This window comes from Ooceraea biroi, chromosome 1 (genome assembly GCF_003672135.1).
Source record: "Ooceraea biroi isolate clonal line C1 chromosome 1, Obir_v5.4, whole genome shotgun sequence".
NCBI lineage: Eukaryota > Metazoa > Arthropoda > Insecta > Hymenoptera > Formicidae > Ooceraea > Ooceraea biroi.
Window position 1 is genome coordinate 19,755,425 of NC_039506.1, and position 23,776 is coordinate 19,779,200.

Sequence of the window (23,776 nt, forward strand, 5' to 3'; positions counted from 1 at the left end):
TCGTCGACGTTGAGCTCTCGAATATAATTGTGGACTTCTTTTATGTACACAATTTTAATTAATCGAGCAAGCGAGTAGGTAAAACGCGGTGTTCTCATTACATTGACTTTAACGACAATCTTTATTAATGAGTATTTTAATGATTTATAATCTGCGACACGTTTATAATTTTACATTCTCTACGCATATAATATATCGCAACGGATCAATTGCGATCAAATTTAGTGTTTCAAAAATTAATATCGTTTTATTATTACCGCTTTTATTATTAAAGTAAAAGATACTGTTTAATTCCAACACACAGTTATTTTGTTGTCATTGATGCGTTCGCGGGAATCGCTGTGACACAAACAGACTTTCCCTTATTCGATTTATGAACGGTATTGCTGTATTTGCAAAATAACAGTCTGTGCGAGACGATAGCCGATAACTAACGGAAGTAATGCGAACAAGTGGCAAGTGTTGAGACTGTCAGTGAACGAAGTGGATTCCGCTCTTTATCGTCCCAACGTCGGACTGCAGCGACTCCGAAGAAGCGATTGACGTGAAATGTATCGGAAACGATGGAGCCTGAGAGCACTGGGAATGGATTTACAATCTAGCGACGATGGGCCCGGACGATGGAAACCCATCAAAATGATCTGCGTTTTCCTCCTCTCCGTACTGCTGCATGGTAAGTCAACAAAATTTCTCTCCTCTCAGCAAGAAAATCGCATAATTATGCGATACGTTATTAATAACTGGCTCGATCATAATTATCATATGTATATTAATGATTGAACCGATCACACACGGAAAGAGTGGATACATGAAGCGTGAAATCAAAAAATTCCGATATTAGAGATCCGCTGTATGCAATAACGTTGTACACCATGTTACACATTTCGTAAACTAAGCAAATAGAATATTGCCCAAAATAAGTTAACGCGAGAAATGTACGCTCACAGAAACGTGTATGGAAATGTTCTTTCTACATCCGTGAGCCGTGTGTCCATGTCCTTGGTAATGGCGGTAATAATTTGTCTGACGTAGCGTACATGACGTGTGCAACGCGTGTAATTTCTATAAAAATTCTGTCCATCAATGCATATACGCGCTTCGTATGAGTTGAAAAAACACGGCTGTTGGGAAGTAAGAGCGCGAGTGTGTGTGTGTGTGTGTGTGTGTGTGTGTGTGTGCGCGCGCGCATATGAGGATGCGTATGCACGTAAGGGTTGAAGGATAATATGCGTTCGCTCGTGGAAACGACGAGCGGCCGTTTGTACGACAGGAAAACGGATGCAGGAAACGACAACAATGATCCGACAAACGTTGTTGCGGCGAAATAACAGCGACAACACAGAGAAAGAGAGAACGAGAGTGAGAAACAGACACACGCATGTTGCAAAAGGTGCATAGACTATGCTCTCTTGCGCCGTGCCGCAAATTCGGTCGCAACCATTATCGGAATTGTCACGAGTGCATTTTTCCATTCGGTAAACATTGTCGAGAGCTTCTGTTGTTACCACTGTGTTGCGCGATAACATTTGGGAAAATTTTTGTATGTTAAGCCGAGCGGATCGATACTTCTGCTTTTCCTCTCTATGTTCTCTAAATGGCATCATAAATTCTCCACTACACTATCTATTTATTCAATGTGGTGATTCGTAATAACAAGATGGACGGCTCCTGACAACTATTCGGGGGCATCTCGTGGCCCAGTTAATACAAATTCGATTATTCTAGCTAGGAGAGGAATGCGCACTCGCCCGCACGATGAGATTAGTTATTAATTGCAAATACAGTTCCAACAATTCACCGCGCACGGGTTATTAATATATTCCATTACGATTTCGAATATAATTAATTACTGTTACATTAACTCGTTTCACCGTGTCAAAATGTTACGCACCTCTGGATCTCAGCGCAGCTGAATCGGTGGAATTTCTGACACCATGTGCAACCGCGAGAAACTTATGCCAATCTCACCATTGTGGTATCTCACGAGAAAGAGAAAAGTGAATCTTGCTCATTGCACCTTGCAGGTGCAACAAGCCGCGTTATTTAGTCGCGTGCTGTAAACGCGAAACCGTTCCACGTAATGTCGTGCCCGGGGAGCAAGTTGCGCTCGAAGAGACAACTTTACAACCGCGGCTCTGCGGTTCCTCACTCAATCGTTGCTTGGTTTCTCCACGTGATGTCCTCCCATAAAATCTCGCGCGACCGATTGCACTCGCCGCAAGACGCGAGACTCGTTCGCGAACCGAGCTTCCATTAAAGCGACGAGTGGATCCTGGAGAGCCTCTTGAATCGCGGCCGAGCGCTAAGCTCGTTTTGATCACTGCAATCGATTCCGTTCTCGCGTCTGGCGCGTGGAAACCCTTATTATCCCGGAGCACTACTTGCCTTTTAGTGGACTATCGACTGGCCGTAATTGCGGAAAAGCGCTCGGGCAAACTGGCAAATAGCCCGGAAGACAAATTGACCTACATTTCATATTGGTGCGAAACACGAGCTCCCACCGATACTGATCGTTATTGCTGTCGGTTCTATGCAGTTTTAACATCCCAATTAATATAGTATTACTTCAGTAGCACGAAAATTAAATATGTAAAAGCAACTGTACAATTGATGGACTCTGACGTGCTTTGTGTGAACTTGTGTATTCAGAAATGTACATGTGCGCATCAAAATTGTATAATCTTCTCCATAACTTTTTGTTAAATAATACACCGATATAATAAATCTATTATCCCGGCGTTACCACTGGTACCACCTCCGTCAATGCTCTTGCGTTTTGCTCGCGTTTACGTGCTTCATCACGCGCCATCCGCTACAGCGTCATGCTTCGCGTGGCCTGACACGTGCATTCGTTTTGCGGATATGACGTAAGTGTGCGATGATGTGACGTTCGTAACCATACCTTCGTTTTATGCAAATGGAGTGACGTTTCGTGGGCACAGTCGAAAATCAAACCAGAGAGCATTTCGCAAGATGGCACCGCGAGGGAAAAAAATATTCGGTATGCAATTTTATTATTGACTCGTATTTATTTTATATTTATAATTCTCTTGATGCATCATAAAAATTTGACGAAACGATATCGTGTATCACGTACACGATCGATTCGAGTGTCAACATTTTCGAGGTAGAAAATAATCATACACGTTGTAATGCCACGACGAAATTCCCTTTAGTAATGGGGTGTAAGCAACGTAACAAAAGCGGATATATATGTTACCGAGTAGCTCAATGTATCGATTCCTCGATACGCTTTGCGCCTGCAATTTTCAATCAGCCCGGCTGAATGATCGTGGTTGAGTAACGCGTGCAACCTATTGCACACGTGTCCATTAGGAAATTGAAAATCGTAGACGTTCCGGTACCACGCGAGCTCGAAATGACAAAACGGGGAACCTACCGGGGGACGATATACATGTTGCACGCGAGATCAACACGGGACACCGTTCAACGTACTCGTAAATGCACATCGGCAATCCCTTGTGCATTAAATTGCACTTTTCTGACCATTGACGCGGGTCGATTTTCAGAACCATCTCGCTATTTGTCTCACTGTTCTATCATTTCCGCCTCCGTAAATCGATCCCCGTATCCGGTGATAAAGTCTTCCTCTTGTGCGATGATTCGCGTCAATCATGTCGTCACCGTCGAAGTTACTGGTGTTAATTATCATCAGAATCGAGACGCTCCCACAGAGCGGCTGAGAGCCGGCCGTCGCTTAATACGATTAGTCATAATTTATACATGAGGCCGCGGTTAAGTATGCAGGACGTAAATTGTAAAACTCGATACCCTCTCGCGACCCCCACATTTACTCGGAATTGATGTTTTATTCAAACGACGCCGCTTAAGATCGAAAGCTGTTTCGCCCACATCCTCGTCCTCGTCGTCGGCCGCATGGCCCCGTAATTCCGTATTCGCCTTCAATATTTGCGTCGCAGGATTAAGTTTAGCTAATGATGCTCGATGTTCGACGACTGCGGTCGCGGCGTTTCGATTTCTCTTTGATAACTTAGAAGCTCGAGCTTTGGAAAGCTCGTGCGACACATACAGATCTTCGTTCGCCAAGGCACGCGGCTTCCGCTCGCGAACTTTGCAAAGTGCATCGCGTCTAACCGGTTTCGAATGGTATACGTATATTCGCGGATGCAACGCTACCCGTAATAGCATTGGAAATTGAGGGGTTGATAAGCATGCATGAACGTCGATGACACGAAAGGAAACGGAGGAAAGTAGATCGAGCCTTACACACGCACAAGTTTGCAGAATTTCGAGTCGGATAAATACATGAAAGTTTAGTCCTTTTTTTTATTGCAGCGTCCTTCGTCTCGGAAAATTAACGGAGCAATAAAAGAAAATAACGATTATCGTCTCCGAGCAAGTATCCATCAGGGAAGAAACTGCTCGAGACATCTGTGCTCGAGTATTCTACCCGGATAAGTCAACATTAACTGCCAATTGGACCCTACTACACGCCTGTAACTTCATATTGTTTAGTTGTTTCTAAGTTAATATTGGACCAATGATATATCAGAAAGATAATTTTGAATTTGCAGATTGCCGGCATAAAATTGGCCTCGACTAGCGTAACCATGAACGATCGAAACTCGACTATTATACGTGTATGATTAAATTATTGTTTTATCGAAATCACGTTTCAATCACCTCTCTGTGTATGTGTGTGAATTCTGCAGGATTTTCATTCATATAAAACCGTCATCATCATCGATCCTGTGAGAGGATCGTTACTTTAATGGATTATCGGACGTCGTCGTTGCCGTTCGTCGTAAAAAAGACCTAAATCCCAGAGCTTCGTTGGCCCACGCCATGATCGTGTAAGCATGGAAAGATAGTAGAGACCGTCAGGTCGCGTAGAGGATCAGAAAGAAAACAATACGATGACAACAGTAGGAGCATTGGCCATACACGCTATGACTAGGCGTGAGGAACCAGGGATCCCGAATCCCGATAGAGTCGAGTTCAAGACCAAGGCAATCTCCGAATTATTTTTCGACTACAATCGCTCGTTCATGCTTTTTTTTGCCCGTGCCGAAATCTCGATTCGATCGGAAGTTCATTCCGAAGTAACGCCCTCGATAAGACGCTTCCCAAGCGGCACCCCCATAAGAATGGAGTGACGGAGAGCAAGGAGGGAGGAAGGAACTTTTGCCGACGGCATTAGTATTCGGAAATGCAAACTTTTATCCCCCGGGACATTCGCGAACGAACGTTCGATGCATGCGTTTCGATAACTCGATGCATTCGTTCTCGAGTGCTGTTGCCGATAGGGACCAACCGGATGTCCCACGATTTTCGCGAGCGTGACAAACAATGGGATCCAACTCGGCGAATTAATTGTGGATAAACTCGGCGAGTCGATTCACTGCATTGTACGTCGAGCGAGTCGAACGGACAAAGAGACTTCCCTTTTCCTCGTGCTATTAACTTTTCCGAGTGCGCTCTCGCAAAGCACTTCGTTATAAAGCCGTAGGAAACGAATTTTCTCCCCCGAAATACTTAATTAATCAGATGTGCGTCGCCCCTTCTGCGATCCTGTAATTTAGCTCGTGTTACAATCGCATCGTAATTGACTCGCTTCGAGCCATAAAGAAGCCGTTTAAAAATTCGCCGTTCGATTGTTTATTCAGGTAAAAGCACGACACGTGTACGAATAAATTTCCGGAGGGCTGCTTCATGAGATTTTAATCGGAAGATTTATATTGCTTTTGACAATAACGCGCGGCACCCTATTGTTTACGGAGTCGGAGCGGCGCAAGCGGGTGGAGGATCATAAATTTTCACGTTAATAACATTTTTGCGGCACTGCCGCGCGAAGGAACAGGGCCGGACTACGTTTCTGCCCCAGGAAGACGGATTATACTTTAAGGTGCCTAATTAATTGGAGCGTCGCGCGTTGATTAAATATACCAACTTGCTGCCCCGCCACGCGCCTTCCGCAAATGACCCCGTTGTGGACATCATCTCGCGGAAACTCGATAACGACTCGAGCCATAAGATTAATCATCTTGGAGGATAGCCGAAGTTGCCATCTCAAAATGATCAAATCGCCACGGAGACACGCGACGGAGCACTCCGCCGATCGTAAACTCCAAATGGATAATTTGATCAAAATAGATGACCTATTGCAGGAGGGGATAACTTGATTGAAACAGATTTTAAAAGATTTCGCTATCGAGGAAAAGAATGTTCGTTTTATGTTCACGTTAATTCACGAGATGAAGTGACGCTCTGACGAGTCTTCGCGCTCGCGTTCGAGCGGACTTAATCTGTTCGACATGTGGAAAATGGACCGTAGTGCGCGTTACCTTCGCGAATTAATCATTTCTCAAACTGCGGAGCATGACGAAGGTACTTCGCGCCGTTTGCACGGCTTACATTTGCAGCGAGTAATCCTGGTGCTCAGGATAACTACGACGTAACGCGCGTCCGCTCCCGCGGCGGTTAGCCCAGTGGTGGTTAAAGGGAATTCCCAGGAGCCCGCGAGCGAGTAAACGTTCTTTGATTTATGGAACGGCTAATAAATTTTCCGTCAGAGTGAAAATTCATCAATTTGCGGCGGCGGCGACGGTGGAGGCGGTTAACGCGAACGATCGATATCCGTAACGTTATATGCGATATCACCGGGCCGATCCGCCGAGCAAATATTTTTGTTTCCACCTTGTCAGGCGTTTTTCAAAAAGTCCTGCCGCCGCCAGCGAGCGCACAAATACATCAGACCGTGAGAGAAAGAGTGAAGCAGAGGGAGAGGAGAGAGGATAACGTTGCACGCGCAATATCCACCGGTCATGATATATCAAAGTGCAATTTACGGTGCCGCTATATCGGCGATATCAAACGAGCTTTTTCTCTCCGGCGGCGGAATCGGGAAAATATGGTTGCGTTCCGCCAACGAATCCGAAATTTATAACGGGATCAGCCGCGCGAGCCGATGACGGTCTGTGATCGTACATCCTTCATCGAAGGATGGAGGTGAAGGAGGGATGAACCGGCGCCGAGGAACGACGTATGTGTGTACTAAGAGAAAAGTGAATATTTCACGGTCTACGGGAATTTCTGTAGGGTTTTTCGCGCTCAACAAGTGAAGGGACAAACGAACGCCACGGAACCGTAAACGCGATAAAGCATCTCCGCGGAACTTTGGAAAAAAATTACTTCCGTAATTGTAATTGACTCATTGTCAGCCGGGGAGAATTTGTTGCAGTCTCTGCGAATGCGATTTCGCATTGCATCGCGCTCATGCGTATGAAGATTCAACGTTTCACGTTAAAGAAGATTTTGGAGTGACTGCTGAACTTCGACGCGAAAACACCATTATTTAGATGGACTAAAAAAAGTCATGATTAAAACCGACAGCATAACATTATCGACAAGCGTCTACTTCGGTGAATGTCTACCTCTGCGTCTACCTTTATTTTTTCGTCTTTCTTCTTTCTTTTTTCTTTTCTCTTTCCTATCCTCATGGTCCCGCGAACGACCGCAGTTACCGTATTCTCTCTTGGTCTTGACTTCGATAGCACTTTACTGTTCCTGTCTCTTTCTCGCCTTTCTGTTTTCTTAACTGTTCTGAAATCTCTCTTACTCCTTTCCTTTCACGTCTCACGTTTCGCGGAAAGATTGGCCGGCCTCGGAATACGGTAGTGAGCGAGGAATATCGACGAAAGGAAGAAATCCATCGTGCTATGCGCTATACGCGAACCGCCGTGCCATTAGTCTCTATAATGAGACCGCGGCGCTTCCACAAGGCAGGAAAGGAACTCGATTCGCCCGAGTCGATCGTATTTTCCTTCCTTTCGATATCAATATTTCCCATTGCCTCGGAACATGGAAATCTTCCGGCTTATAAGAAATCTCTTCATTTCATTCTGCTGAGCAGCGCAATGTAAAGCACTCTATTCTTATAATTTACACGCGGACGGTTTCTCGCCTATTCAGTGAAACATAATTTTAAACGCATACCGTTTTGTGCAAAACTGCCTTTCTCTGCCTTTGTAAAATATGCTTGAAAATCTCAGATAAAGTCACATATCGATCGACCAACATTTAAAATTACAATGTGAGCGCTTTGTGAAATCGCGGTTGATGTTTGTCGATGCTTATCATGTGCCATTATTGTTAACTCGCTATGATATGCTGGCAATCAAATTCTTTAGAATTTATTTTGAATAATCGAACATTTAAGCATTTGATTGAACCATGATTAAACTATGGACATTAGAATGGCAGTGTAACTATGAGTCGAAATTTTAGTTCTACATTGAAACTCGAATTCTTCATTTGAGGCGTTATTCAGCGTCTATTTAGCTACTACTTTAACACTAAAATATGTCCGAAATTTCCTTTTTTGCCGCTAGAGCGTCAAAGCAGGTTACGATCAAGATTATAGCCGAATGTTGCAGGGTCAAAATAGCATCTTAACATCTGTTTGTAGGAGTTTGAGTTTCAATGTAAGAGTTCTAGGTTCTATTTTCCTAAAAGTAGGTTCGTACGACTGCTAAAAGCATTAAAGTAGGCGCAAAATTTCGACTCGGGTAATTTGAACTTTTCTGAGAGATCTCTGAGAGATCTGAGAGATAAAGAAAAAAAAATCATCTCGATTGAGTGTATAAACGGAATGGATGGATAGGATTCGCTAGATTTTCCTCTCGAGAAATTCGAGATTAATAGCATACAACGGTGTTAAGGCTCGTGCTTCGACCGCGAAATAATCCAGCCTGCCGAGGGTATTGATGGATAAAGGTTATTTCTATACGCGTCATTTTCGAATCTTGAAGAATCGATAGCAAATAGGTTTTACACAATCGATTCTTTTTCGCATCATTCACGAAAGTAAAATATGATTGTAAATGTCTGCGAATACGTGGTAGGACCAGTAGCATCCAAAAGTTCGCTGAAGCATCGATGAATATCGGAAACTTTCTCTCTTACGTTTTAAGTGAAAGTGAATTTGTCGATGTGCTTATTAACGTCAGTTACGGTTTCGCAGATAATATATGCGTTATTTGGTAGATGCCGTGGGCATTTTTCCGTCGGCGGGGAAAACAGACGATGCGAAAGGCAAAGGCAATCGATAGGCGATGGTGGAAGAAGGTGGTTCATCTCGATATGCGTTTCCTTATTATGCCGCAAGGCTGATACGAGCAGACGCAAGAGAGGAGAATTTGCATGCCAAAGAGTTTACATTGGGAATACGGACGCAATATTTTCCAGGGAAACGATTTTGCTGCCCTGTCGGTCGCCGTTCGACGAAAATCGACGGCGCGTATGTATATCGGAGCGGCGCTCCGCATTATTCAGAGCTCGGCTCTTTAGAAATTCCGCTGAGAAGTGAGAACGATATAACTGCATTTAGCGCTAACTACGCGGCCCCTTTACGGACCGTTCTTGAAAATACGACCTTCCGCAGGTTGGAGTGGAGCGCTTAAACCACCGTGAGCCAAATCGGCGCAGTCGAAGTCGGCGCGACTTCTCCAAGTTCGTCTGCGGCAATACGTTGAACGTGTATATAAAATAATGAAGATAGAATCCTCTTATATTTTCTCTATGCCTGGTCGTTTAATTAAACAGCAAAGCTTTTAAGAGGCTTATAAGTTAAAATTGCTGGGCACATCTTATCGCGACGACATGTCTGCAGTTGTCAGCAATTTTCTTCGGCACCTACTCCCCTGCGCTTCGGCGTGCTGCTTCTCGGTTCGGGATAATAAGAATTCTTTTCCACTTTTTAACGGCTCATCCTTCAAGAAATAATTTATTTGCCGCGTTATACGCAAGACGGCTATTATCAAGAAAACTCCGCGACCGGTCGCCGACATCCCTCGCGTCCCGAACGAAAATTTCTGTCATCCACCGTGCTCGTATTTAACGCTATAGCGAACGCCAGGGCGGACAGTTAATCCGCCGACGAAACAAGCCGCCACCTAAGTTGAAAGAGCGTAAACGTTTGCGATAGAAATTTACGATGATGTTGCGCGCGATTTTACGAACGAACGGTCGTATCGTTCCTTTATCTCTTTTCGAGAGTTCGCCGATATCCTGAGGCACACTCGGCCGATGCACACATACGGCAATCGAGCACTCGTCGTCGCGTCGACAGACGTAAAGGGACCCCAGCTGCCGTGTACTTTCAACGCACGTCCCGTAAACGAGCAACCAAACGATCGGATTGGTCGCGTCGAGCACGTTATTCCCGATAAAGACGTTCCCGCCGACGAATATCGAGGAGCTAATCAAAGAGCCATCCGGGAAGCTATCGGCGCACGGCAGCGAACAAGAGAGAGAAAGAGAGAGAGAACACTGGGACGTTCTTAATTAGTACCTTCGTGCTGTATGTATTCGGCGCAGAAATGCCGACAATATCTATTAGGTACGCTAAAAGGGAAATGCAGGTGCACGTTTCTTGCGCCCGGCGCAAGAACTGCTCCATTCATTTACCTTTCTGATGAGGAAATCGTGAAGGAGCCTTCCCTCCTCCGTCCTCCCGTCTTCCTCCTGCCATCGTCGGCCGAGCCTTTTCCTCTCTCTCTCTCTCATCTACTACCCTCCACCGCCCGTTCTCTCTCTGTCCCGCCGCGCCATTCCGTCTAATTAAATCGGAGCTCCTTTGGAGTCTTAAGCGCAACGTTTCCAGTTCTACCTCGAGCCATTTGCTCCTCTGTTATTTAGTGTCCCACTTCTTTGACGATGGCAGCTCCGCTACACGACTCGTCCGGATTACGGCCGCGGAAGCGTGTACCACCCCCGTCCTTCCCCGGTTATTTTGAAAATGAGCTCTGTCGGTGACGTTCGAAAATGACACGATTATAACACGCGTAATTTGCAGCCCGCCCATAGCGAGTTGCATGGACGATCGAATCGATCTCTCCCTTTCTCTCTTCCTCTTTGCTGACAGCCTCGTTTTTCATGGATCGACGCGGCGAACAAAGAGCACGCGATGGTTAAATAACCGTCAATCTAAGTGGCACGTGTTTTATTATCTTTATCTTATTTGCGTTTCTTTCACATTACGATCACTACGCTATCCTGTACTGTGTATTTTAATGGGAGCGGTTGGATAAGAGATAGCGGGAGTAAACGTAACCGTAACTGCGTGCGTTTATACAACATCCGTGCATACCTGCACGAGTTATCATTACTCTTCGCGGTGGAGAACAAATATTTGTTTTCGAGAGCAGCGGGGTGCGAGCGAGGTTCCCGGGCGAGAGTCGAGGTTTCAACCCTCGTGCAACGCGGCCGTAATTGAAGAGGTAGCGAAAATAGTAACAACTGTGCGCCGGAACGCAGCTTCCGGAAATTTTGCTAATCAACGCGACAGAGAAGATATTTCCATTCACGCGCATACACATTCGTCGAGAAACAAGGTGGCGCAATTATCTCTTCTGCGTTTTTCCGTTTTCCTTTTATCTTTCGGCTGCGCAGTACCGTCTGCCGCGCCGCTAGAGCTGAAAGTTGCAGGCGAAAATGAAAATGGATCGCACTCCTTCTATTTTGGTAAGCTATTCCGTTGATTCGAAGGGAGCGGTGTTCGGAATGAAAATAGATCGATGAGCGAGACGAATATGCTCCGCTCTATCGATGACTCTCGCCGGCTAACATGCACCGTGCGCTGACAATGATGAGTTGGGTATTTGAAGGGTACACGGCGGATATATTCGGAAAAAAGGGGATTCTGTTGTAAGGTAGATTTCCATCGAATGCGGCTGTCAAGAAAATTCCCCTCTCGCGCAAAAATAAGTCTTTCAGCTGTGTTTGTAAATTTAACTGGGAGAGCTGAAATGCGAATCTTTTCAATCGACTGGTAGATATGATCGCGTGATAACTGTTACCACTCTCTGATATTTGGATTATAATAATTTCTTTGGTTCGTATCGAAAAAAAGATGGAAAATATCCGCAGCAATTTTATTTCGGGATGTAAAAGGAGGCGCAAGATCAAAGGGAATGTGGATAATAATTAGAACACACTGCGTTACCAGCAATTCTTCTTTCGGATGTACTCCAAACTGTTCATGCATACGTATATGGGAAATGATTAACGCCCAAAACGTCGATATTTCCACATTTCATAACTACCTCGATGGTCTTCGATGGTTTCGCGTAATTTTCAGAATCAGTTTTACGTGCTTCATTTTTTATGCAGAAATAGGAACGTATCGCGAATAGCTTCGATTGAATTAAACGGGATATGATGAAGCTCAAATGAGATCCGTGGTGCTGCTCAAATACCATATTGGACATAGCATAACGTAATTAAAAAGAAAGACCATTACTTTTTACCACCAACGAGCTCTCAACGATCCATTCGCGTGAACGCGGAACACCGTTGATAAGAATTTTGCGTTAGAAAACTTCTCCGACATTTTAGATAATAGAAAAGATCTTGAAGAAAAGAAAAAGGGTCCGCTCCGCGGACGTGTATGGGGAAGATCGTGATCAGAGGGAACCCCGGGAACTCGACTCGGGAATTTTCATGTTACGGTTCTTTCATTCCCGTGTGCATGAAATGTCGTTAGCATCGATGAGTTCCCGTCCGGACGCGTTCATGCAGGCGCATTGTTGCGGTGCGGTAAAACTGGCATGGGCGGTAACGGCGTTCCTCTGGAAAACGTGCTCCGAAAGGTATGCCCTAATGCGTCCATTAAACGAATTCATTGGACAAGTGCACGAGAGAGCCGCCTCGCTACGAACTCGCCGAGCTCGTTATAACGACTACGATGTCCACATATGAATCGACCGGGCGTATCAGAGCGAACAACAAAAATGCTACTGCCGCATTTTGTCTGGAACGCGTGCGATTTTTTGGTCTGCTCTTTCTCTTCGGAATCGCCATTTTATCGATGCCGAATACTCTCGTTTTTCGTACAGTATCGGTATCGGTGTACCACGATCGTTAACTCGGGATACGGATAAGCCCGAAATTCGCACGTGTGCGGTTCGCAAATAAATTTCGTATTCGCAGTTTGTACGTGCGCAAACATGTAATTTCTGCAAACTTTCTAACAGCAAACATCGCGGTGTATGTAAGCGATGTATCCGACGGGACGTCACGTTTTAAGAACGAAGGTAGATCATTCGAAATTGACTTTTTCTTAACGTTTTACAGTTTGAAGAACGTCGATTTCGACGGAAGACCGCTTTATTTGCGTTAACATATGTTTCAAAGCAGGCAATAATTTTCCATCATGTTGCCTGCTTGTAAGATTAATATTGGAGTCGTGCCAACGAATACGCGGACGAGGTTTCAGAATTGCGATCCAATCTTTTCTATGAATATGCAACTCTCGGCGGGAATGCTCCACTAAAAATCTCGTGGAAAACCATTTTTTTATTCGCCCGAAGGAAAATATGACGTTACGTTAAATCACCTCATCTTTCTTTATCACAGAGATGTGTGTTGAGTTTGTGGACAACGTTTATAAATTTTGTGCTCACCCTTCGGTTTCTGTGCTGATACGCCCAAGTCGATAGATACCTTATGCGATGCAGTTTTATCAAAAAAGATCAATCCTTTGTTTCGATCGCGTAGAAACCGCTTGCGATAACGTTAGGCGTGTGCTCGCGTGCGATACACGAGCGAAATTAAATTTTCCTCCGTAAGATGAAAGAACTAAGTATGGAAACCGCGTCGTGCGCAACCACCCCGAGAATTTCGTGACAATGTCGGCGCGATGCGATAGAAAGATCAGAGAAAATGTTGCTCTTCTTTATCTCATATTTACCTTCCTCACAAAAGGGAACGTGTATCTCGGAAAAACATTTCGAGAGGGATTCACATGGACCATTCACATCACCATTCCATGGATTTTCACTTTTTGCCATCACCTCGATGGTCAAATTAACCAACCCGTAATGGTAGAACCAGCTTAACGACAGAGTGGATGGTATCATCGACAGAGGAAAGTCAGAGCAACTCCATCCTGCAGCGAACCTCTTAAAGTGCTTTTTAAGTTCGACTTGAGTGCAGCCGGGGTTTTCAAGATCTTCTAGTCTCTCAACGGAGGCCACAGATAGAGAAAATAATGGATAAAATGGAGGACTGACGATCGAGACGACAATGTTGATATAACGATGGATCGTTGACTCTCGCTCGGCGCGGAAGAAATTTTGTGGAAACATATGCAGGAAATGACGCATGAGAAAGTCCGATGTAACTTTTATTCAATTTTTTTAGATGAATACTTAATATACCAGTGCATGACGTAGATTAAATATAGAGAAGTACGTACGAGCAAACGGATTAAATTGAACGAAATGTGAATCGTATGTGGTGCAAGTATGATGCGCACAGAGTCGGAATTTTAATTAATTTGAAGTCTAGTTCTTTTTTTCGAGACGGAAAGAGAATAAAATTCGCCCGCAGCGTTTTGAAGCGACCGGCGTCTTAAAATTCGTGGTGATCGCGGCTAAAATTTTAATTACTCTCCGTCGTATTTGTATGCATCTGAAAAAGAGAAGCGTTTAGAGAGCAAGGAAAAAACGCGCGCGAGTAAACGAGACCTGAATATGGTCGGGCAAAAAATGTGAGACGCCACGACGTTTGAAAATTCTGTAGAACGATGGAGGGAACGCCGAGCCGGATTCGATCCGTCAATCGATCCGTAAATATCAAAGACGTATTATTGAGATCGCTAGACGTCCCTTTGTTCACGGTTGGAAAAAGCAGACAGTTCTTAATGAGGAGAACCTCGCTTTATTTCTCGCAGGAATAAATCCATTTGATGTTGCGAGAACTCCGGAACTTGATCGCGGCCCTTTGACGCGCCCGTAAATGCAAAAATCCGAACGACGATAATAATCGTAATGAAAAAGCGTGCACAATTATCAAGTACATGCACTCGAGAGATTCGCGAAAAAAAAATTGGTGCACTCGATTCGCGTCGGAAATGTAGTTTGCTAATAACTAAAACTAACTCCCTTTGTCTTCTGCTTCTCATCTACGTTTTCGTACCGTGCGTTTTTTATCTACTCATTGTACACGAATGACATAAAAAATAGTCTAAATAAATATATTTTATTCAAGGTGCATCACGAGAGATAACAATAAAAAATAACGCGCATATAATGCAGCCAGTTTTATGATGTTGATAGGGAACAATGGAGCAAATATGCGTTATATGAAGAACGTGTTTCGTACTTTTATGTGAAAGACAGATGCGGAGTGTTCATTCAAATTCCGTGAAGCGAATTTGATTATCTCATAACATCTCGTGAATTCTCCAGCAGTACTTCTCCAGGATCGGAGGGTGAGTGGCTTAGAAAAAGCCTGATTGCCACCGTAACTCTGGGTAATTTTGCGCGCAAGATATCCCCGAAGCGCAGGAGGGACCGGGAACAATTTCATATTAATATCAACCCCTCTGTCTTCAGAGGCTGCCCTAGCCGAGGCAACGTCACCTCCGCCGTCGGTTTGATTCAATCAGGCGCGGCCCTTTTCTAGATTACTCGACGGCTCTTTATAGCGCACAAAAAGCAGTACCCTCGTCGTTTCAGGCACACAGAGTGAGCGCCCGGGTCAATAATCTTCGACCAACAAGCCATCCACCCTTCTCTGTGCGAAGGAAAAGCAGCGTCGTTTCAGAAGCGTCGCCTGTATTTTCTTAAAAGTCTTGACTGCCTTTAATGTGTTTATCTAGCTCGAAAAATTTCCAACGTGACATTGTGTCACGAAGCTTTGCGTCACGTTGTATAACACGCGACAGTGGACTTGAAAAATAGGTAAGTGCCGCGCTGTAACACTGTTTGGCATCACGAGCGTAAAATTTCATCCGCAGCGGGGATCTGTGTAAGCGCAAACAATAATAAATTTCATGCCTCACCGCGACGTTGTTAAAACGTGCACCAGACACGTAATAGCGTTTTATTAGCAGGTGCACAAGCACATCGTTTGCGATGTCGTCTGATAAATCGCTCCGGATGCGCTGCGAGAAAAGAATAGGTGGAAAATGTAGGATGATACTTATCTCTGTTTCTTCCATAAAACATCTTTTCATTGCACAAGAAATTCCTTGCTACGAATCAACCAAATCAAGAATCCCTCAACAAGCCTCTTCTTGAAAAAATAATTTTTTTAATTTTCTCTAATCACAAAAATTTCTTGTCAAATTAAAATAGCGCAAGATGAGAACAGTACATTTAGTACTGTTCTCAACATTTAGTAATTCGTGTCGACGGTACTTAGTAGCGAAAGCCAACGCGCGATAGACCGTCAGGTCGGAAGCGCTACAAGCTGTGGGACGAGAGATCGTCCGAAATCTTGTTTTATCCAAAACTTTGGTCGTTAAACACACGATAATTCAGGTGGATAATGTACTCGCAGCAATCCCACCGACTGTAATTCCACGCGTGTTGCACGTCCCTTCGCCCTCCCTTCCAACTCAGCAAGAAGAAACCGCCGGAATAATTCACCAAGTGCTCTCTCCACCTCGTGAAGCGTAATGTAGAATAATGTTTTACACCGGTTTGCGGCGAGCCCCTCCCATAGGGATAAAATGAATTTTGCAGCGTAAGGCCGCTCACGCACTTCATCCATCACGCGCCTTTTTGTCCCGCAAAAAGGGGCACAGCGTCAATACGGCCGCGTGAATCGCGCGCAGAGAACGCAGTGTATTAACGGTATAATCGGCTCAAAGAGCGAGCGCGTGTGCCTTTCATGCTCCTTTCTTCTTTAAGTTCGTTTCTCAAAGCACAAAAGGAAAAATTTCAAGCAACGAAAAGAATTCGAGAAATTCAACCAGTAAAGAAAGTCATGACATTTACAGTCTATTGGGTATCGCTAACGATGGTTCACTGCGACGAGGAAATCAATTCAATTAACGTGGCCAATGTTCGTTCCGACAGAAGCGTCCACGCGTACGCACACGTACACGTACATGCAACGGGCAATGGCACCGATAAAGACCATGTACCCAAAGGAGGCGAAACGTGAAGCAAATATCGATCAGTGTTCAAGAACGCCGACGATTTTCCACACGCCCGACACCATACGTTCTCTTTCCTATGTCTCCGCGTACTTCATCGCTTTTCCATCGACATCGGCACCGTCTATTTCTTCTCGTGACCGCCTGGTGTTACACGTGAGCGTGATTCGTCCAGGGGTTGCGGAACTTTTAAAACCACGAGTTAACTCTTTCGAGACCATTTACCCGGCAACATCGCGCCCTGCAGGATATTAAGTCTCTTTTTTACGTTTGTCGTAAATTCTCAAGAATGCGTAGAATAAAACTCGCGCGATTCCCACATCGTGCAATTTTCCTGGAGGTTTCGAGGGGGTGCTGTGCTCTTACGTTATATTGACACAGCCGAGGTATAAAGCTGTGTCACGTGAATACTGAACAACCCATGTGCCAAATTTTTTCTTGTCGTTTTCGTAAAATTTCTCTCTTCACTTGGCACGTACAAGGTCTGAAATTGGTTGTGAGAATCTCAGCTTTAGATTAAATAAATGCATTTACTGTGAGAAATGACAGTATCAAGGTAATGACTTTCTTGTTACCGTCGATTGCGAATTAAGAAACGTGTGCACATTAAAAATCAACTGTCAGTTTATCGTAGAATTACACGTGCACACCCTGTGTGCATATATAGGTTTAGGGCTGAAAATTACGTGCAAGAAATGAAATTATTTTATAACCACTCCATTCTGCTCTCTCCGTTGTTGCGTGGCGCTTTTTGTCATAACTGTATGCCTCTATCCGAGTATTCCCGTGCGATTCCGGGCGCTGCCCTTTTCCTCGTAAAATCGGGTTAAATCCAAACGGCTGTGCCGCGCTTGGATGGAAGAAAAAAGGCACACAAGGAAACAGAAACGGAGGCGCAGTGCGGCCGCTGCATCCGCGTGTTCCGAGGTCAGGTCATCGCTTTTTAACCGTTCCGCGCGCGACGTGTTGTTTCTTCCTTTCTTTGCAAAAACGCGCGCAGAGTAATACTTGGACGGTAATATCTCAGCGTGCAAATATTACGAACGAGCAAGCACGGAGAAAGAAAGAACGAGAGAGAACATCGTAATCATTATGGATAACATCGCCGTTACTTTTGCGCACTGCAAGCTACAGAATGCGCGAATAAAAATATCTTTTCTAAATTACTAATGGTCACGGAAGTTTTGTCGTTGAAGCTTCGATGTCTAGCGGAAGTAATATCAATTTGTGTAACCAGACACATCCGTGTCTGATAACTGGAGATCGCGCGCAATTTCTTTTAGAGCGTTCAGGAGAATCGTCACGAAGGCGGTTCGAATTGCTGCTCGAAATTTCGTTAAGGATCTCTCGCGTCTCTCTGGAAGGGTTTCGGGTGTCCTTAAACGGGCCAGATAAAATTCGCTCAGCCACGGGAAAGGGAAGTACCTCGCTCTCGCGCGAGCCGTCAGCTCCGCCTGTTATTTCCAGCTCGCAGAGAACCGAACGCCACGGGAACGTACAAGTGGTGTGGTTTCGCAAACAGCCCCACGCGATGCAAGCTATTCCGGCGCATTTACACCGGACTATTTGCATTTTTCTACGAGTACGACTGCAGGAAATAGCGAGAAGCTGCGGACGATGTGTCGTTGCTTTGGACTGCTGGTGTTGCTGTTACTGCAAGCAGCGGATGACGACGACGACGACGAGGAGGATGACAACGTCGACAACGACAACAACGACGAAGACGACGACGACGATAGGGAGAACGACGACTGTGGTGCATTACCGGCGCGGTCGAGCTCACATTCGAGCGATGTGCTTTCTCGTAGACTCGGGACATGCGAGGACATGCGAATAGAAACGCCCAGACACGACGCGTTACCGTGCGCAATACCGAGCATTGAGCGGTACACGGCGATGCAAGGATTACGATAATATCCGCGAGGCTCGAATTCGAAAACGATCGCGAGCGCACAGAGGCGAAATTGGATCGCCATCGACGTTCTACACCGAAAAGAACGTATCGATTCCCGATGTTGTTGCAACGGGGCAACTTTATCGGAACTGTATTTTGAGAAACCATGGAGAGAATGGTCGGAATAGCTTTGCTACTTTTCCTCAGGTTTTCTCCTGACTCTTATTGGGGAACACAAGATATTCCTCGAGTAAATAAAAAGACGACGTGGTGGCGAACAGTCTGCGACGAATTCTGCGTATTTTCATGTCGTTTCCCGCAGATAACACATGGTTATTAAGTACTTGAATTCATAATCGAGGAAAACCAACTTTGCAGCAATCTCCATTTGAAGAAATGCGCGTTAAGCGCCTCAGAACCTGCAGAGAACCAAATGATTCCGCCGATATGTCTTCCGTGCCAATATCACGCATAGCTACGGCTTGCGGGAAGTCTAATGAAATTCCATAGCGGACTGTGCAATTTCGCGCATTAATTGACACCGGACTCGCACGCTCGCATTGCAATAATGTCACCTCATCCATCACCCGAGAACGTGCTCGCACCAATGCGAAATTTGCCAAAGGACGAACATCTCCCGTGAAGCGAGGACCAACCAAACGGAAAAATGGATATTCAAAGCTACCACAATTCCGCGTTTAAAAGGCGATTGTGCACTCAAAGCAAATGCAATCGCGTCATACACGGTACACTATCTGCATGTTCAAAGCGAATACAACAATTCATCTCCGCAGCAGCGTCGCATGGCCGTGCAGTTGCTCGTCGAACAGCATCGCGCGTTCCTTGCAAACTTTAGCAGTGGCTTTTCGCTACGCTCGCGCTCGCTAGAAAAACTTCGGAATCCCCGACACAAAAAGAGCGCGCCCGGAACCTCCACCTCTCTCCGTCGTTCCAGAAATCAAAAATTCCATTATGTTTGCCACGTTCGCGACTGCGTGCAACCCGAGCATATTTTACGAAGAGGAGAGGCACCCCCTGACACATTCTTCCCCTCTCGTGTCACATCTCACAAGACTCGCGCGATGCATACTTCGCGCACCCTCGGGTTCGTCTCGGGCGGCGTGCCCCAAAATGCACGAACGGGGGTAGGCGGATCCGTCAACTTCGATCGTCGACGTCTGTTTCTGTTTGGAATTTTTGCCGCGCTCCTTTCTCGATGTACGTACGGATGTATTATATGTACGAGCGTACGTATACACGTGCGGGACGTTTCCCTCATTCACTTGCTCGTAATACGTACCACGGGATCCCGCTTTACGACTTTTATGTCTAGCCGCGCTTTTCCCACCCCCGTTTCTCGAACCTCCGTCGACGTGCGCGAGAGACAGAGCGTTATTCCCTAGCGAACCGCCAAAGTCGTTCAACGACTTCTCCCAACGACAGTTTCTTCTTCCTCGATAATCTTTCATGATATAGCCCGCCGAGTAGTTTACAGATCCTCGCCGGATCGGGCTGTGTGCAATCCGCTTAAGTTTCAAACGACGCTAAAAAAGTAATGCTGCACGCCGCAGCATTCCTGAAGCACGGGAGTGCATACGATTTTACGATAACAGGATCCACCTCGTTACATTGTTTCTCGACCGACCTCTTTCCACGAGACTTCAACGGATTATCTTTAGGAGAGGACGTCACTATTAGATATTATTTATCTAGAACAAAGTAGAAACAAAGTATTTACTCAATTCTGAGAAGTCAAACTTTTGTGCACGAAATATATATTGACGCGACTTCGTTATTCGAAGCTGATCTCATTAAGCCGTATAAATGGAAACTTTTAATGGAAATTACGTAACGGAACAGTGTAACGCGAAGCAACTATCATCTTACCATCGTCATTATTATTTATTCAATCGATATTATTTTAAAAATGCAAGGAGATTGCGTGATGCAGAATGTAATAGGATATTTATTAATTTGTAGCATTAATTAATTTCGCATCGCCATAAGACTGCGATCTAGGATGTAAGCTGCTCTTATTTCACTGCGCTGTTCCCATAAACTTCGTGATCTTTTCGCAAACGTCTCGAGAAGAACATCGTCTCGTCTCAAGGAACGTCATTCTTCGTCGCAGGACATTCGATGTATGTTTTGCTAACATCTTTCTAGATGACGCTCTATTGTACCCGAAGCTGCACGTTTCTGACTTCTCCATTTTGCCTTCCGTTCCTTGCTCCTTTTTCACCGAGCACTTCCGTTCAGCAGCTCCAGCCTCTCGTCCCAGTTGTTTGAACAACGAGGGGTAGATATTATTCCCGCGGGATCTTTCCAGTCGTCTTACGACTTTCTCCAAGAGAGTAGTCACTTCTTCAAGACGTCGCATTGGACAAGAGATATCTTTTGCGAAATCTTTCCTGATATTTAATATCGAGAATTGCATGCCGAGTATTTAAGTAGCCAATTAAACATTTGTTTTTTACATCAAAGCGGAAGATTTTAAAATTGAATTTTTATGTGCCATTTTGCGCAAAGTACAATTTCATTAAATCATTATTGTAATCGAGATAGTATGCCATATTTCTTGCGATACGATTGCTACGTGAATTAATTTGATACAATATTTACAAACGATTTATTGGTTGTGCAAATAATTTTATTTGTAATACATTGGACAAAATGATATTTTAAACTGTGCTTGTTCAAACAACAAATATCTAATATGAATTTATTTGTGAATGCGACGTATCCACAAATAAAAATATAATTACTTGAAACTGACTTTGCATTTTCATTTATTTTTATTTCCCATTTTCGTTGCATTTTGATTTTATATTTTAATGAATTTTCAAATCGGATTTGCCGAGCGTGTTTCAAAGACGACGCGAATATTATCTCAAAACGGTGCTTTATTAGCCGTTATGAAAACCTTGCCGCGGTAGATATATTCTCTTCTTCGCGAAATATTACTCCGAATTTCAGATAGTGTAACACAGGCGCACACAGGCGGGGAAAATAGCGGAACTAGCTTCACTGCAACGAAATTTTACTAGCTGCGTCGGGCGATATGAAAATTTCGCGATGTTAAACATTCACTGGTCTCCGCTCGTTCGCCGCGGCTGGCATGCATAATGATAGCGATACGCGTTTTACATTAACATTACGTAATTTCAATTAAAAGTTTCGTGGGTTTAACGGAGTCCAGTCAGAGTGAACGATAACTGTTCTCGCTTTGAGAGACAAAGCTGATACATCTCACCGCTTCGAGTTTAAAACACCTCATTTTTTCGGAAATGATTCGCAGTTGGTAGCGGCAGTTGGTTTTACGTCATTTTTTATAGCATGTTGTGACGCCAAGGGATTCCCAATTTACCATCGGTTTGCTGACGCGTTCGCGTAAGATGTAAATAATGTCTCGCCTCCGGTGCATTCCGCATGCATCAAAAATCCGAGAGGAACAAGCGGAGTGTCGCATCGCGCGCATCCTTCGTGTCGCAATCGTCAACGTCAGGAACCCCACAAACGCAGCATCGATACATCCATTCTCGTGGAATTTTCACGACCACATACCGACTCGCAGGAATCTTTGTGACGATTGATGCGTTTTCGTGACGATTTCTCTCCTCCTTTCGCGGCCACTTTTCTTCGAGGTACCGCGAAAGTATCCGTGAGACTTTCATTCCGGGCCCTGCTTCATCTTCTCGCTCGACCATCTTTCTCCCTATCCGTCGTGCCCCGTTTAAGCTGGCAGCAGTTTCGACTGCTGTTTGAGCGACGAATAATACTCGCGTCGATTACATGCGACTTTCCCGGGACTGGGAAATCCCTTCCGCGATTTTCGCTGCGCAGCCGGCAGTTCATCCACCGGCATGGCGCGATATTTTCTCCAAAAATATAGATATATTCTGAGAATACGGATAATATATTATATAAATGTATAGCAGCTTGGGACGAATTGCGCGAACTGAACAAACGGCGTTTCCAAACTTTCCGAGGCGAGATACTCTTGGGTGCCAACCCGCATCCCTATTCGCGCGCTGGTCCTCTCCTTCTCTGGCAAACTATGCGATCAATTTTTTTTCTTGTTGCAATGGCGCGGCAGAACTTGGCAACATGAGGCGACATGTTTCGTGAAAGTGCACAAAATACAGGTCAATAACAGTTTGCTAGATTGTAATTCCTGAAGTAAGTCGGAGTGTTTCAGTCTTGATGGACGCAGAACTAGAGAATGTACTTATTTTTTCAAGTATTAGTTTACGTGCTTTAGTATGCAGTATATTCCTGCTTACTATTTAGAAAAGCACGAGAGACGATTATCATGTAATCACCGTTGTCGACGCGAGATGAAATTCCATTAGTCTTTATCGTTAATACGGTTAAAAAGTCCAACTTTACTCCCGGTAAAGGAGTATTCGCTGCTTGAAAGATGATCTCCACTGCCAACACGAGGGCGCAGAAAAGCCCTTTCACTCCAGGTGGGCGTGGTACAAGCGAAAATACTTTTATAGCATCCCGAAATGGCAAGAGGGATACGAATAATTCAGCTGCTTGCTAAACCCCGGCTTTTGCCAGGCAACATAGGAATGGAGGGGTTAATTTCTGAGTTTCGTGGAATCCTCTCTCTCTCCCGAGGGCTCGCCAAGCTTATTACAGTAAATAGCTTAGACGAGGGTGCCCCGTTCGGCCTCCCCTGTTCAGTTGGGCCTTTCATCTCACAAAACTCTTCCCGTTTCTCCTCTGTATCTGTATCTCTCTCTCTCTCTCTCTCGCTCTCTCGCTCTCTCGCTCTCTCGCTCTCGCTCTCTCTCGCTCTCGCTCTCTCTCTCTCTCTCTCTCTGGTACGGCCTAGGATACAGCGCGTAGAATCGTTATTACTTTATCAAAGTCGGGCACGGTGCTCGCGCCGACGGGAGAAAGACCGTGCTTTCAACCGGCCGTATCGTTTATTAACGGCTTAA

The 23,776-nt window shown here is 45.0% G+C and overlaps 1 protein-coding gene across 9 annotated transcripts in view; it reads left to right on the top strand.

Moving 5' to 3' along the window:
• LOC105277972 (zwei Ig domain protein zig-8) overlaps positions 1-23,776 on the top strand; it is a 50,802-nt gene that overhangs the window by 1,306 nt on the left and 25,720 nt on the right. For 3 of the 9 annotated variants that reach the window (XM_026974092.1, XM_020031223.2, XM_026974083.1), the window contains one exon: positions 305-673. In XM_026974092.1, the coding sequence (XP_026829893.1) occupies positions 550-673 (124 nt within the window). In that variant the 5' untranslated portion in view covers positions 305-549. Of the gene's footprint in view, positions 1-274; positions 674-23,776 lie in introns of all 9 variants that reach the window. The other 6 variants (XM_020031228.2, XM_011336736.2, XM_011336733.2 and 3 more) reach the window with 3 other exon arrangements.